At 38.4% G+C, this 17522-nt stretch overlaps 1 protein-coding gene across 1 annotated transcript; it reads left to right on the top strand.

Moving 5' to 3' along the window:
- The first annotated feature begins 715 nt into the window (after positions 1-715).
- LOC131775160 (polycystin-1-like protein 2) lies at positions 716-11727 on the top strand. Its single transcript, XM_059091253.2, has 12 exons — positions 716-1242; positions 1387-1836; positions 2074-2236; positions 2844-3020; positions 3397-3522; positions 3992-4183; positions 4320-4577; positions 4901-5659; positions 5947-6180; positions 6632-7894; positions 9217-9388; positions 9938-11727. The coding sequence occupies exons 1-12, from the start codon at positions 716-718 to the stop codon at positions 11725-11727; spliced, it is 6111 nt and encodes a 2036-aa protein (XP_058947236.2).
- Positions 11728-17522: the final 5795 nt, after the last annotated feature.

Raw genomic sequence — 17522 nt, 5'->3', positions numbered from 1 at the left:
AAATGTATAACCTCGATGGGTTGTACATTAACCCACCTGGAGATTCAAGGCGCATATGGAGTCATAATCAACGTTCTTACAGAGCTTATCGACACATACGAAGTATTTGAAGAGTTGAAGAGTAAGTTTCTTACTTTTTGTGCAATTTTTAAAATTTCTCATTTTTTCCACTTTTCATTTACGTCAGTCCACATAGATCTTGGCTAAGAGAAACAGTACTCACGGCTGAAGCAAAAATATTTTGTTTGAAATCAAGCAGAGAAAACCTGGAGGCAAAGCTGAACATGGACATTAAAAATGGCAAAGCAGTGTTTCGATTTCCAAGTGAGTAAATATTACACAAACGTCATTTAATCGTATTTGATCCTCCTTAGGAGGTTAGGGATCTCACTCTTTGATGTCACAATCTTAACAAGTTTCTTCTTGAGAACGATCTCGCTGTTAAACATTAAAGGATATCTGACGATTGCTTAGTTGTGCTTTATTTGCTTCACGCCTTTTTTTGTCCTTTTTTTTTTTTGTTTTTACAGTACAATGCAATTGTTCCTATCCAGAAGTGAAAATATCTTTAAATAAGACGCTTACTAGTGCAAAGGTGCTGTACACGACTCAAAATATTACTATTCACGCAACAACAAAACGCGGAAATTGCCACAAGTCCCTATCTTTCCGGTGGGAGATTGCTAAAGCAAGTGATCACCTTGGTGAGTTTGGAATGCTTATTTCGCGAGGCGATATATTTGAAAGCAAAAAAGGAATTCTGAAGCTGAGAGGCAGTGAGTTCGGAGAGGGTTTTCTTTACATCAGATGTGCTGCATTCATTAGAGATTTGGCAGGTGAACTTGTATTGGAGACCTATGACTATGGGTATGTTCGTTTACTTAATCCGCCTCTGATTGCGCTCATTACTGGTGCTACTTCTGCCATAAAAGGAAATGGAAGTGTCGTGTTGGATGCGTCCAACTCTTATGATCCTCTTAGTATACAGAACAACAGTAACGGATTGATTTTCAATTGGTTTTGTCGAAAAATGGACGGGAAGCTCACGAAAGCGAACACGAGGAGTTGCAATGGTCGATACTCAAAGACACCTTACAGTACTGGCTCCGTTTTCAGTGTGGATGTCGATTACATGGACGCTAATTATACTTACGTGTTTGAATTAGTTGTCATGAAGGATCGGAGAGTAACGCGGGCATTCCACAATCTGACTGTTACACCACCCTATATAATTTCCTTGATGTAAGTGTAAAATCACCTTCCGTAAAACTAGATCTTTTCATTTAATATACATTTTTTTGCTTAGTTGGGGATGGTATTTCATAATTTATGGTATTGCAACTTATTTAACAACTGCTCCAGCATTCATTACTTGTTTTACAACAGATGTGTAATTAACTGCGGTCGGAAAGTGAGCACAAAAAGGCGACTGATTGTTGAGGCTACATGCAATGGTCCGTACTGCGTCCAGGAACTGAGCTACCGCTGGACATTGTATCACCTCTTGCCATCGGAAACTGGTACCACTTGGCTTAAAGTCCCTAAATTTCGGCAATATGTGCTCACTGATCTAGACAGCAGTAATATCGTCTTTTCTGGCTCAAAGAACCCGCTGAAACAAAACATGAAGTACAAAATCGTGGCTTCTGTTCGTTTTCGTCACCGAATGATGGAGAAAGGTGAAATGGTTTTCATCACAGATACGCCGCCACATCACCCTGATGGTGAGCTGGGATGTCAGACATATCCTAGGGTGGGCATTGTCCTTAAAACAGATTTCAATATCACCTGTTCTGGATGGCAGGACGAGGATCTTCCACTAACCTATCAGCTAAGGTAAGGAACGACTTTTAAAAACTTCTTCATATCTCACTGCTTTAAAACTTGTTCATGGCTCCAAATCACTCATAAGAAAAAAAATCGTGCCAAAGCATTCCCTGATTAGAGTAGTATTTTAATCTGAGGAAATGAAGTGCAACGAAAAATTCAAAGATCTTTATTTGTTCTGAAAATGATGTTTTAGTAGCTTTGAAAATGAAACAATGTCAATGAATCGATGTTGTTCCTTTGTAGTTTTCAATCACTTGAGGGCGTTGTCATAATTGCCAGAAGGAATATTTCAAATTTCACAACTAAGCTGCCTCAAGGGAACCAAACCGAAAATTTCGAGGTTAAACTGGAGGTACAGATATTTGATTCCTTTGGCGATGCTGCAACTGTTGAACTGACAGTTCAGGTAGGATATTTACATATTTTTCGAGTTCCATGCCAATATATCCCCAGTTTAGTACCAGGATCCTTTGTGAGGACTTAAAGGATCATACAGCCTGAACTTTTGCCTGAATATGTCCTTGTTATTCATTTTATAATCTTTTAGTTTAAGTATACCGGCGTTGTATCAGAAATACTGGAACCTCACTAGTCACGCTCCACAGTCTGACTTGTTATTACTTTTCGAGCGACGAGTAGAATGTGAAGAAGAGGCTGTCACCGCCTCACTCTAATCTTACTATTACAGTGTCCCTTCTTAAGCTCGTATCAGAAGAATTTCATTTAACAAGGGTATACTGTTTAAGCAATGCTGTGACGGTTCACCTGGAATTGATAGAGATTAGAAGGCGGACGATGCTCGGTTCTATGTTCCCTTTGAATTTCGAAATTAAGAATTGAGTCCAGTCTGCAACCAACACACCAAAGTTTGCAAGCAGATAATAAATAATTTTCAGCAAGAAAGGCTTATTTAATATATCTTCATTCATTGTTTCTCTTACCAAAAAGCAGTCGGTAGTACCTTGAGTTCAAGGCAAGATTACGATACTAACGTTGAGCGATTTTCGTATCAGGTGAAGCCACTAAGTGATACAGAGGTCATCACTGAAGTTGATAAGGCTATTCGTGGACCAAACAGTACAACTGCTGAGTTAATTACATCTGGAAACCAACAAAAGGCTGCACTGACATCTTACTTCACTCTTACAGCCACTGAGGGGACAGGAATCTCTCTTGAGGAAAAAGACTCGGTAGTAGAATATTTGTATCAATAATCTGTCCTTCATATTACCGTAAAGCAACAAGAACTACAGTAATTAGTTGAAAGCATTTGTCTGTTCCATGTCATGTTAATTATGATTCATGATTCCATGTGATATAAATGATTCCATGATGATGATTAATGATTCCATGTGGTATATATGAATGCATTGTAATTATCAATGAACTATGTAATATTAATAATTAATCCGCAGATTTCTTTCGTGCATTTTTATGCAAAGTAGTGGTATGAAACGCAGCTGATAACTGGTTTAGGTGGGGTATCGACTATGGGTACTTGCATCAAGAAATTGTTAAGGCGAATACCATTTTCCTAAACTTAAGTTCATTTAATTGCCATTAAAGGCAAAGGATGAAGTCTTGAGACACTTGGCTGAAGTTAAGCCTCGATTACTCGAAGAAGTCACTCAACTTTCGGCAGTGGTTATCAAAGCAACTCGACAAAGAGAACATATGAAAGCCACCTCATTGGTAAGGATACTCTTGACACCAGTGATCTGTACACAGCTATGCTATTTACTTCGGGACTAGGTCAGTTTAAGTTGCCCAGGTGACAGTTAAAAGATCAACTATCAGTTTTTGCGTATACGAATTTCAAAATAACCATATATTTCCAAGGTATTCATCTGTGGTGATGTTTTATATACTGAATGGATCAAGTATATGTATACTTACCGTTCACTCTACGTCAGTCGCCGTCCCAATCATGTTAGGAATACGTTCCTTAAATGAACCAATTAAAGAGTTTGGTAACCCAAAGATAGGACATCATGTGGAAAAGTTATGAATTGATTGAGGAATAAATCACCCGATTCAAGTTCCGTTGAGCGAAGCTTTATTCCCCTCTGCTAAAATTTGTTTCTTTTTTTGGCCAGCGCTTAAAAAAAACTATGAATTCGATGCTTAGTCGTCTTATTAAAGACTCATAATATCTCCACAGTACAGTGCTGCTACATTACTTCAATCGATGACAAATCACTTAGATACAGAGACAAGAAAAAGCGAGGATATTGATGAGATACAAATGACTGGAGGCGCTCTACTGAACGGAATGTCCTGTGTTCTTAATATTTTGACGAAAAGTAAAGCGACGGACACAAAACATAACCAACCGGCTGAAAGGATTGATCAGGTAAGACAATTTTACAGATCGCTAAAATTAATGAGAAGCGCCTGAGTACTAGGAGTGAGTTTAAGTCCGCAAGACTACAGCGAAGCCTACAGAGGCATACCAAACCCATTGGTTTAACAATAGACGTTGTTTTCAGACACCGCGCTTAATCGAAGATTCAGTTGCTCTGGTGGATAGTCTGGGCACAGCTCTTCTGTCAACCAAAGTTGTCGGGGAGTCAGAACCTAGCGTGTTTGAAACGAATGCTCTATCCATGGTCCTCGACAGACAAACTCCAGCTATGATTGTAAGAAAACATCTTCATAGCAGAACCAGTGGAAGTGGTGTAGTGTTTCCTTCACAAACAGTTCTGATGCAAAGTCTAAAGTTCCCTATCCATTCAGTAGATGCTCAGGCAAGTAACGATCACCTTAATTACATTGAAATGCTATGTCAGAATATCCGATTTCCTTAATCAAGTTTTCAGATTACATCAAGTATTCATGCAAATGTGACCAACTCTCCTAAGATCTATCTTCCGTTTCCTGATTCTGAAACTTATGAGACATAGAAAAAAGATCAGTCTATAAATCTGAATTTAAATTACTCTTTGATACTCTTTATTTCATTATACATGCAAGTTAACTTGCTTTAGTGTGTGCTGTTTAAATCATGGAGTTGACCGCCTCAGAGAACCATGAGGGACACTACTGAGGGTCTCTTATCTTTTTCTTTTAGATGCTCACATTTAAATATAATCCATTTTATTGGGATAATACGGCCAGGAATATAACAACAGCAATTATAGACCTAAGTATAAAAAGGAACGGAACAGAATTTCATATTTCAGACCTTGAGGAGCCATTTGAACTGTACATCCCCCTAATACAACAGCCTGTAAGGAGAAAAAATAACACGTTCTTCGTAAAACCAAGCCAGACATTTGAAAACATTCGTTATCACGAAATAAGTATTCCGTCAGAAGAAACAGTTGCTATTATTGACATCGTACCCGATGGAAACAATCTATTAGATGTTTTTATCAGCGCTGGAGTAAGACCTACACCAGGTAATTACAGCTTCAGTAGTAAGATACCTCATCATGGAAACTGCAGGATATCTGTCACTGAAACTATGTTGGACCAGCAATGTTCACCATACAGGCTTCTTATATCAAGCAGTCTGACCGGCAAAACAGGAGTGTACTACATTGCCATATTGTTTCGTAAAAACTATTCTATTAAAGGTAATGCGGCAAAAGAAGCCGGCACAGAAGGGGATTTCCCGGTTAAACGCCAGTTGCCATCTCCTAAAGGTGTCCGAAAGAAACGTTTTTGTGCCGATGTTAAGGATCCTCCAACCACACCGCCGCCAAAACCAAACATGGTAAACTCAGCGTACAATTTGCATGACGTCAATTATACAATGTCCGTGTCAATCAGCAGCTGTTTGTATTGGTCCAAAATGGATAAAAAATGGACAAGCAAGGGCTGTAAGGTAATAAAACAACAAAATGGATGGAATTATCGCTTTCTTTTGACATTCCTCACTTTACTTTTAATTATATATGCAGTCAAATTAGTCCCCTAATTTAAACCACTTGCTGGACGTACTCACGAATGCACAAGGTGTTCAAGAAAAACTCATCCAGCACCTTTCAATTCATAACATCCAAAATGAGTTTATCATCCACATCCCCGAAGTGCCTTGAATGTCACGAATTGAGATTTTCACAGCTGAGTCGTACCTTCAACACTACAAACAAACATATCTTTGTATCTTAGGTTGGCTTCAAAACCAATCACACGAATATCCACTGCCTTTGCACTCATCTATCAGCATTTGGTGGAAACTTTTTTGTCGCCCCAAATCCCATAGACTTTGACAAAGTTTGGTTGGAGTTTAAAAACCTGGAAGAAGCTGGAAACTTCGTGTTAGCAGCTGTGTTCTCTATATATGGAATATATATGTTGGGTCTACTCTTGGCCCGCCGATTCGATCTAAAGGACCAAGCTAAGGTGTATTTCTAGCAATATTTGATTAAAATTACTCAATTTTTCCTCCTCCCCGCCAGGCCTTCAGCAGTTCTGTACATTACTGATTTTCAGAAACCATTACAATGAGATTTGTATAACAAACAAAGTGCAATGTTAGTACTATGAAGCTAGTTTTGTCCTGTAAGAAATTAAATTAGGGGTAGAGGAAATTAGGTTATCACTTGGGAAAATATCTAACGCAAACGATTGTTGGGTTAGACGAATGACCTCGATCGGTGTACTTTCTGCTTTGATCAAGATTTTCCTCAAGTAGTTATTATTTGCACTCGGTGCGAATAAATCACAGTATAACTCAAAACACATATGCAGTACTTCTCGTTTTTTTCCCATAAAAATATATTTAGAAACAGGCTTTTGCTACATTTAGACTTAGTGATCTCCAAAACTTATTGCCATCATTGTTTCCTTTAAGGTTGTGGCAAATGTATTGATGAGTAAATACAACCAAGAGGGTCACCTTTACGAGATACAAATTCAAACTGGCATTTGGAAAGGATTTGGTACAACTGCCACCGTAGGAATTGACATCTTTGGGGAAGAGGGCAGCAGCGGCCCGATCATCTTATCAGCTTTATCGCTCTACGGGAAATTATTTTCTCGTGGAAGTGTAACGAATTTTGTAGTTTTTCTCCCCCGTAGTTTGGGACGTTTAAAAAAACTTCTCATTTGGCATGACAATTTCGGCTCAAGTCCATCCTGGTTTCTTCAGCAAGTCATCATTACTGAATCTCACAAAGGAAAAAAATGGTATTTCTTTGCAAACAAATGGATTGCCATTGAACGAGGGTTAGGAAACTTATGCGTTGAACTAAAAGCATTAGGGGAAAAAGAGCGCGTTGGATATCGTCATTTGTTTTATTCTAAAGCTTCAAGAGGACTTGGAGATGATCACCTTTGGTTGTCATTGTTTACTCGTCCACCTCATAGTCCCTTTACTCGTTGTCAGCGACTGTCTTGTTGTGTATCGTTTCTGTTTTTGTCGATGATAACAAATGCAATGTTTTATCAGTTTTCTGAAAATCCAGCACATACCTTTCACTTAGGACCACTGGTTTTAAGCTGGAGACAAGTAGTGATTGGAATGCAAAGCGGACTAATAGCAATCCCTGTAAGTTTCCTTCTTATTACGATCTTCAGGAACGTGAGGACGGATTCTGAAACTTATTCTAACCCTAGTAATACTCAGAGATCGTCTTCTCGTCTACCATGTTATTTCGTATACATTGCATGGATTCTGTGTGCATTAATAACCCTATCATCTTCAGCATTCACAATATTTTATGGCCTTTCGTGGGGCAAGGACATTTCTAACCAGTGGTTGACATCTATCCTTACGTCCGTTTTTGGAGATGTTGTGTTAACTCAGCCTGCAAAAGTAATTCTCTTGGCTATGATTGAATCGCTCAGAACCAGATCATATCCGGAAAAAGAAGAGGTGTGTGGAAGGACTGCTTATATAAACCGAGAACAAGAATATAAGGCTCCAAACGTTCACGAGCTAACCAGGGCCAGGGAAAATGGAAGAAAATTCCTCAAGATGTGGAGGGTGATAAAAGATTTGGTGGTGTTCCTTGTATTCATTCATATCTTGATGGTTGTTTGTTACAGCAACAGAGATTTTAAGAGGTACCTGGTGACTGCTTCGGTGGAGGAAAAGCTCGGCGGTATGAATGAGGTAACTTAAGATATAACATTAATACCAAGGCGTCAAATCAGAATCAAAATAATCGCGGTAATTGAGTAGAAGACGGTGGAACAGTTTTTGTCCGTAACCCGTATCAGCTTACATTACAAGCGCACCATGGCGGGTCAAAAGAATAAGTCCAATATCAGCTTGTAATGGAGAAGCTTGGCTTAATTTACTGGTAATGCCGTATCAAATTACTCGTTTTAAATAAACAAACAGCAACTCGTCCTGCACCCAAACCAACAAAACAGAGAACTTAAAAGTCGCAATCAGGCATATGCATGTATAGTTTTGATCACTGATCACAAGGTCGCTGGACTGTCATTTCAGTACATGAAACAGCAAAAGTGGTCTCCCGACATTTCGCACTTCCAATAGGATTGCTTTAAGGAAGTCAGGAGTTCGAGAAATCGTAAAACAGCTGTTTTACCTCAGACGACTACGGCATAAGGCCTTTGTTTATATGAAAACTGTCTTATTTTTCACAAGACAAAAAAATCGTACATTTAAATCAAATCAGAACCATGAGGAAATTCTGAGATTTCATCCAATTACGAAAGGAAAAAAACAACTGCTATGATACAAATCTTAAATTTTGCGCGCACTTTTGTTATCATAGCCCTTCAGGAAGAACAAAATCTATCTTTGCGCTGTGTCAAGACATTCAAACATTCTCTTTGGATCTTTAATTCGACATCGTATAGCAACAGCATTGTGAATGTAGTTTATTGCGAATTTATAAACAGATCCTTATAGAAACATAAATTCGTGAGCATTTTGACTGCACCCTGGTATGCGTATGGCTGAAACCGGTTTTTTATTACCCTAATGCAGTAAGTAGAGTATAACTAGCGTGCGAATCGAGTAAAACTACGCGACGATATTGTACGTTTAGTTGGACAGGTGGTTATTTTGCTAAAACCTGTTTGACAGGTTGGCTACGTTGGCAAGAGGTGTTTCAAATGTTTGCACAGAAAAAAGGAATTGATTCTTAAATAACTTAGTCGACGTTTTGGTGTGCAGTCTCACCAAGACTTCTTATGAGATATGTTTGTTCGTCCATGGATTTTCAAGGTTCTTGAAATGGAACGTATATCTTTAGAGGGATGAAAGACTAGTTCGCAATATCTGGAGTCCCGAAAAATCGAGGTTTGAGGCATCGGGGTAAAAAAAATTCCTACTTACGCACATCCAACGGAAACACATTTGGTTTGAGATAACGGGAGTGTATGAAAAAAATATGATTCCGCGGTGAGTTTTACGAGTACGCGGGGTTCTTATAGCAATGTTCTTAAAACACTTCTCCTCAGGTGGCAGACAATGATTTGTTTTGGCTTTGGACAAGAAATAAGTTAGTTCCTGGACTCTATAATGTCTCTTGGTATAACATGCAGCCCTTTGCTTATAAAGAAGGATTTATGAGCAACAAAGCAGCGTTCCTCATAGGTATGCCTCGACTTCGGCAAATCCGTGTGAAGGAAGGTGAGAACTAACATACCTCCTGTAAAACGCTTTATTATCCAACTGCATTAAGTATAGTACAAATAATGCGCGAATGAAACATAAATATTCTGCGATATTGTATAGTTCGTTATTTTGCACAGTAAAAAAACCTTACTCTTCTCTATCCACTTCGTTTTCCCGCCTTATGAAAAATTAATAGAAACACTTAGCAGAAAAAAAAGGCAATTGGATCATAAATAACTTATTAAACGTTTTGATGTGTAGTAATGCTAAGTATTTTCACTCGTTGTGTATTTGACTGACCTTACGGACTCGTCCAAATAAGGTACATCTCTCAAAAATACCCAGCGACAATACACACCAAAACTTCTAATAAGATATATTTATCAAATAAGCCCAACTATATTTACTCTCGAGTTCGAACGACCATTAACCCAAAATTTTATTGATTTCCTATTTCGAAAGTATCACAAATAGATAAAAAAATCAGACAATCACAATGTTGTCTGTTTTATCATCTCCAAATATAATTCACTAGATGCAATTACTTTTGAATCCTTCTGACAGAAATAGATATTCATTGCAAGTCTTTCCGTGGGATTCACGAAAAAGAACGTGGGTCTAAAAAGTGTTCACCACACCATTCCAGAACCAGCGAAGACAAAAGTGCATTCTACCTGCCTGGGTGGATTTCTGTCGAAAATCACACGGTCCATTCTGACAATTCTGTACTTTCTCAACTTTGTCCGAAGCCTTGGAGGTACAAGTCTCCACAGACATTACAAACCCTTCCCTATCAAGGATATTTTAGAACGTACGATGGTGGAGGATATGTCGCTTATCTTGGCTACAATGAAAAATCGGCTTTGGAGATAATAGACAATCTCCAAAACAATAACTGGCTCGACAAACTCACTGCCGCGGTTTTCATCGAGTTCTCTGTCCATGAACCGTCCAGTAGACTGTTTAGCTTTGCCAGGTATCTTTACGAGAGGTTACCAACTGGTGGAAGTGTAACTTCTTGTGACGTGCAGACATGGGCTCTTTATCGAGCTCCAAGTGGCTTTTTCGCTGTATACCAACTGCTGTTTGTCATATTTTCCCTTTTGATCATATTTTTGCAAGTCAAAGAATTTGTAGGAGAAGGCAAGGCCTATCTTGTGCAGTTCTGGAACTGGATCAAGATTTTTCAAGTGTTTACTTCAGTTTCTGCGGCAGTACTTGTGGTGTTGAAGGGAAATGAAACAAGTCTCTATGTAAAGAGAGTAATAAAAAATCCTTTTGACCATTCCAGTCCAGATCATTTGGTCCAGATTTGTTACGTCGAGAATTATTTACTAGCTATATTAATTCTCATTTCTACGCTCCATTTGCTGAAGCTTCTGAAACTTAATCCTCAAATCTGGCAAATGACGAAGACGTTAAGAAGATCTTGGATATCCCTTGTATCATTTGCTGCGATATTCACTACCTCGCTAGTGGCGTTCTCATTGGCTGGATATCTGGCTTTTGGTATCAAAATATCATCATTTTCATCCTTCTATCGAGCCCTTGTAACCGTTATTCAGATGTGTATAGGTGGAAATGTAAACCTCACTGATGACAAAGTTCAGTACCCGATAATTGGTTTATTATTTATGTATACGTTCGTCATTTGGATGAGACTACTTTTGGTCAATTTCTTCATCGTGATTATAGTTGAGTATTACAGAGACGTCAGAACAAATGTAACGTCTCCCAACGCGTCGTTAACTGAATTCATGTGCAACTATTTCTCAGCGAAGTTAACCAAGTTACTGGAATATCTACCTTTTTACTTTAAAAGGAATGTAAAAAAGCAAGAATTTAAACTCTCTGACGACGTCTTCTGGAAGGAATTTTGGCAGAGAGAGTTCGGTGCGGTGTCTCAAGATCTTCACACTTCACTTCAAAGTCTTGATCCAGAGTCAAGATCAACTTTATCTCAACAAATCTTTGATAATTGTCCCAATTATATAAGTTGCCAAGAGCTCACTAGATCTAGTTCCATAGTGAGCGCCAATAAAGAATTGCTTTCGAACGATACAGAAGGGGAAATCGCACGATATTGGAATACAAGCGAAGAGGATATTGTCATTCTCCAGAGTTTATCATTCCCTCTGACGACGCCGTCTTCCAACGATACCCAACATGATACGAAAAGGCTATTTAAAATTCGCCTCGTTATGAAGCTGCGTTTTGCTGAATGCTTTTATGACCTTAGTGAGTTAGAGGTCGTACATTTTAAGTCCAACATTGTCGACATAGCTCAAGAAGTAAAAAGGATGCTGGCATACTTGAGGAAGAGGTCAGCGCAACATTTTGACAGTTTTCTTTAGTAACACACTTGAATGAATGAATGAAGTTCTTTCTTAAAGTTTCAATAGTATTTAGCCTGAAGAAAACTAATTGGAGACACTGTTTACGCATTAAAATATACCTAGATAAAGTTAAAATTATTTACACTTTAATTCATAATGTATAGAATAGATAGATAAATAATTAAGTGAGTGAAGTATAAGAATTTAGTAAAATAAGCTTAGAAGGTATCAAATATATATAAAATGTAAACCTCAAAGCGGCCAAGCAGCATATATTACAGTTTTACAATTATTATTAAGAGTGATAGGTCTTTGCTCTTAATACTGTTTTTAAAACTCATCAACTTAAGATTCTCTCCATCACTTTGCTCTAATTTATTCCAAAGATGGGGTCCAAAGTGTCGTAGAAAATGTCTACTGTGCGAAAGCATCGAATATTGAAATCAGCGTTCCTCAGATTATATCGTTTCGGGGCAGTATTAAATATTTCTGTTGTATAAGTGGGCATAACTCCGTTTTTCGCTTTATACATGAAAATGGCGGTGTTTTGTCGGTACAGACTTCGTAGACCTGCTCTTGTTGGGGGCTCGCTATAGGTCTCCGATTTAGATTTAAAGATTGCTCTGAGTGCCCGCTCTTGAAATCTTTCCATTTTCTTCTTTTCGGATGATTTGCAAAAGTGCTATACAATATCATAATATGTAAGGTGAGGCAAAATATTAGACTTGTACAGCTGTACCTTTGCAGACCATGGGATTGGGTTGTCGATGGTTACGCCAAGAATTTTGAGATGATAAGATGATTTAACTTCGTGTCCATCGAATTTCATCGTCAATTCATACCCAGGCGTTTTCTTAGATGATTGTTAATCTATCGTATGGATCTAGTATTTCTGAGGGTTGGCTTGCAGTAGGTTTTCCTTGTACCATTGTGACACTGCCTCTATTTGTCTCCTAAGAGTTTGGGTGGCCTTCAATATTTCATTATCACCGATGTATATTTGATGGTCATCATGTCTATGTAGTGAGAGATCATTTTGGAACAAGTTCCAGAGTAAAGGCCCGCAGGAGGAGCCTTGTGGACACCCCCTTTTTTGTTCCTTCCATGCACTTTGCACCTCATGTAGTTTGACTCTGTTTCTTCCACGCTCAAGAAGAATCGTATAAAATTCTGTGATGCTCCGGAAAAGCTATATGATTTGAGTTTCTGAATCGTTAGTGCGGGTGCAGCGAGTCAAAAGCTTTGCTCATATCAGTGAATAGAAAATTCACGTACTCATCGTTATCGGCAGCCATCTTCCAGTCCTCTGTTAGCCTTATTAATGTTGTTTCACAGCTGTGATTTTCTGTAGGCGGACAATTTTTGGTATAGATTTGGATCCATGGTTTTTATGATTTTCTTGGAAAGTAATGATTCGAACACTTTATCAATAGAGTTCGGTACTGTTATAGGTCGGTAATTTCCCCATTCGTTTTTATCTCCTTTCTTGAAAACAGGGGTCCATTCCACCATTTCCCACGTGTTTGGCCAATTTCCCTTTCTAATAACGATGTTCTAGAAACTTGCTAAGGACAGTGCTAGACCCTTGGCAGTTAACTGTACAATTTTTGGAGAGACTCCATCCCACCCTGTGGCTATTTGATTTAAGCATTTTCAGTTCGTTTTCCACTTCACCAGAGCCAATTTCGTTAAATCCAAATTAAAGGCGTTGCTAAGTTTGCCGAATGCTCGACACTCGGGTGTTTTTCAAAGATTTTCTCAACTAAGTTCGTTACCTATGCACCATCAATGGCATTTGCAACAGTTAAACATCAGTCTCTAAGCTCGTCTGCCACTACTCTCTGGTTTGTTACAATTCGCTCGTTAATCCTAATGGCAGTTTTTGTCTCCTCTTTGCTCTTATCACTTAAGAGTGGTTTAAAGGATTTGTGGAAATCCCTTGGTATTTTCCTCAGTTCATTCAAAGTCTTTCTCAACTAAATTCGTTACCTGTGCACCATCAATGGCATTTGTAGCAGTTAAAAACTAGTCTTCAAGCTCGTCTGCCACTACTTTCTGGTTTGTTACAATTTGCTCGTTAATCCTTGTGGCAATTTTGCCTCCTCTTTGCTCTTATCACTTAAGAATGGTTTAAAGGATTCGTAGAAATCCCTTGGTCTCTTCAGTTCGTCCGATATTTGGGCCCAGTGAGCTTTAATAGCTCGTCTCTTCTCTTTAGAGGCCAAATTTCGCCATTTCCTTTTTTAACTACCAGTTTCTAGAGTTCGGTTTTGGGCAAACAACGGTGCATATTTCCTTTTGTTGCCAATTGCCATTTTCCATTCTTTCGTCATTTATGGTACATTTTTCTGTCTAACTCATCTTCTTTTTCGGCATACGTTTGTCCAGTAAACTTTCATAAAATGGTTTTTATGCGTTACCTTGGTCCTCGATGGTATCGAATGTTTCTCCAACAGTCTAGGGAGTATTTCCCAAGTCCTCATTAAACGGATCCGTGTCGTCTTTCGTCTATGCTGTTATGCAGATTGCTTTAAAATTCCATAAATGAGGTGGTAATCACTTATCTCTGTGTTAAAAGAGCCTCACATCCTGAAAATGTTGGGTTTGTTGGTTAAAATGACGTTCGTTTCTCAGTCTGATGTCGACGTAATCCTCGTCGGCTTGGTAATTTCGCCCGAAATTTTATCGAGTGTTTAATCTTGAAGAAAAGTAACAATCGTAAGGAATAAACTTGTAAAATGTTAACTCGTAAAATGTTTTCGTCCGCTAACCTAGGCGAATATGAAGTTAACCAAAGACTCAAATATCGCTGTTCATTTCAGCGTTAATCGTTGCTATAAACTAAACTGTTCATTCTACAGTAAAGATTGAAGAAAAGTAACAATCGTAAGGAATAAACTCGTAAAATGTTGACTAGTAAAATGCTAGCGTCTTCTATCCTATGCGAATATGAAGTAAAACAAAGACTTAAATATCGCTGTTCATTTCAGCGTTGTTCGTTGCTATGAACTAAACTGCTCATTCTACAGTACAGATTCTAGTAATTAAAAGAGGAACACTCTCGGTCATCAGAATTTTTCACACATATCAGAAAAATACATCAAGTTCTTTTAGTTTGATTTATCGTATAAAAAACAACCTGAAACTTTTACAGCGGTTTTTTTTGCTTATTGTTAACAACGCGAACAAAGCGAGTTAGCATCATTCCCCTTAGGATCAGACGCGGCATAAATTATCGCGACTTGTTCAGTTGTTCCTTGTTTCCTCGGCCGATCGCATGTAAATTTTGATTCGGTTAACCATATATAAAGAGGGTAAATTAATAATAGCCGGCTCATTCCGAGATAATCAGCTACCTGAAACGCGCGATCGTTACGCGTACGCAAAAGAATTATACAATGAGCCTTCATCCCTGTATCGAGTGCGGAAATGAAGTTCGACCACCCCAGCAAGCCCTTCAGTGCGAGGATTGCGGCTTTTGGCAGCGTCGTATCTGTGGGACTGGTATCGTCCTCGCGTGTAGTTGCTAGCAATAAATATGTTTGTATTAATGCGTGTCTGAATTTACTGCAACGTTACAATCTTGCTTGGCAACAATGTGATGATTCTTGAGCACGTGCTGTATTCAAGATGGCGGCGTTTTCCAATGTTCCAGTCGTGGCGATGTGAACCTTCGTTCAAAACAGAATGCTTCCACAGATAAAACAACAACAATTAGAACCATACTGTACCATTTTTTTTTTCGTGATCTATTTTAGGACTACTATCTCCGTGATATCAAACGACAGCGAAACGAACAACCCGAGTTTCACGAGTCAACATTTTACGAGTTTATTCATTGCGATTTACTTAAGATGTTACTTTTCTTCAAGTTTAAACACTCGATAAAATTTCAGGCGACATGACATAGGATTTCGGGCGATATGACTATGAATTTCGGGCAACATGATTCTGGTTTCGGGCAACATGATTCTGGTTTCGGGCAACATGACTTCGGGCGAGTTGACTTTCGGGCGACTTTACCGTAAACCGGTCTATGTGTTCTTTCAGCTTGAGGTCCAAATTTCGTCTGATAACTGTTTTTTTTTTCAGAGGGTGCGGTAACGAATCCTCCAATCTGGTTGGTTCTTTACCCAGTCAGTATTTTCCTATCTCTGCCCACGGGCAATGGTAACGCTTTCGTAAGTAGCCAAGTACATCCCTACTTTCGTTGCCATTTTTCATAAATATATCTCGTCTTTCCGGTTGGGCAGTATTTTTAACCAAAGACATCCGTCATTACCTCAAGCCGATAAATAACTTATTAACTCTCTCTTTTCTCTCTCTCAAATCACTTTGGTTGACAGAAAAATATTGCTTTCAGGATTAACTTGTATAAGCAATAGTGCCATTACTTTGGTTGACAAGCGGCCTAAAAACCGTCTGCAATAAATTTTAATCGTTCACAGAAAGCACCTAGAGAGTTAAAACGTGAAGTATTTGGTTACAGTTGAACTAATCGATGGAACTCTCATTCACTTAATATCTGAATTTTCTCAAACAATTTGTTCGTAGTGAAAGGGCGAGCGAAGTTTAAATTTCAGTTCTACAACAAACATACGCTCTCGGTGAGTCTTTCCAAGTCTGTTCAATTTGGACATTTTAACCTTAAATTGCACAACAGAAACTGAAGGAATTCAATGAGAAAAGGCCGCATTGAGTCCCCTTGTGTTTCGTTGGAGTGTACCATTCGAAATTAGTTTTCATGGAGGAAAGATTTGGCAACAATGTGATGATTGTGATTTACACGCGCCATTGCAAGAAACATACGAGCAAACCCTCACAACTTCAAAAATAAAAAATTTGAATTTACTTACAATTACTTTCCTCGCCGTTTACTTAATGAACAGAGGTTAATCTTCGTACATGAATTAATCGTCGATTAGAGTGAATAATACTTTGCATAAGATCATTGACTGTTTTTGAAGAAAACAATGTCGTGACAGTCCTTGCCAAACTAATTTAGTTGTTTCTCAAAAGTGTACGTGCGCTTTTTTTTCTTACGTGCTCTCTAATTGACAGGTGTCAGTTTGTGATAGATACTTGTAAAAATAATGTTTCAAAGTTTGTTTGTTTGTTCGGTGCTTCCAGGTTTCCAGGACGTTTCTTGGGGAGTTGATTCGGTCATCATAAAAAACGCGATACATGGAGCCAACAAAGTCACAGAGAAGCGGGGGCTTTTCGCAGCGTGACCAACCGCTGCCATGATTGTTACGTCAGATTCACTTCAATGCGGTTTAGTAATAAAGTATCATGAGTTTTAGCCTAATTCTTAGGCTCCAAATGTTTTTCAGTTACCACGAGCACACATCTTTTTCTGATAAAAAGTTACCCCTAATCAACAATCTGATATCGGATAAGAAAAGTTTCTCTCTTGTAAGCCTTTTAGGACAAAAAAGTAAACTGCGATAATAGTCTGCTTGAAATGCTTAGAAATGAAAGTAAAAATAGACTTCACATGGGGACATTTCAACCTTAAATGTTTCTTTTCTACTTGTATATACCGAGACACATTTAGATATATAGTGATTGAAACGTAAAGACGCTGCAACAAAAATCTTCCCATGCTCATTAGTGTGCACTCGTTATACCCATATAACAATCAGCTCCCGTGAAGTTTCTATTTTACCATTATTATTATTATTATTATTATTATTTCACATGAATGAAAGAGAAGCTGAAAAGAAAACACGCACATGTAGGAACCTTGTTCTAGTAGAAAGACCAACATTTTCATGCCAATGAAGTGCTTAACCCCTTCCCCACCTCCGCTT

This window comes from Pocillopora verrucosa, chromosome 7 (genome assembly GCF_036669915.1).
Source record: "Pocillopora verrucosa isolate sample1 chromosome 7, ASM3666991v2, whole genome shotgun sequence".
In the NCBI taxonomy this organism is placed as follows: Eukaryota; Metazoa; Cnidaria; class Anthozoa; order Scleractinia; family Pocilloporidae; genus Pocillopora; species Pocillopora verrucosa.
Note: the sequence above shows the minus strand (reverse complement) of the source record. Positions and strands in the feature narration are given on the sequence as shown.

Bases quoted from the DNA above. Each gene is read 5' to 3' on its own strand.
- LOC131775160 (XM_059091253.2), top strand. From the start codon at position 716: ATGCTTATTTCGCGAGGCGATATATTTGAAAGCAAAAAAGGAATTCTG. The intron at 1,243-1,386 runs GTAAGTGTAAAA...GTTTTACAACAG, and splicing joins CCCTATATAATTTCCTTGAT to ATGTGTAATTAACTGCGGTC. The intron at 3,523-3,991 runs GTAAGGATACTC...ATATCTCCACAG, and splicing joins ATATGAAAGCCACCTCATTG to TACAGTGCTGCTACATTACT.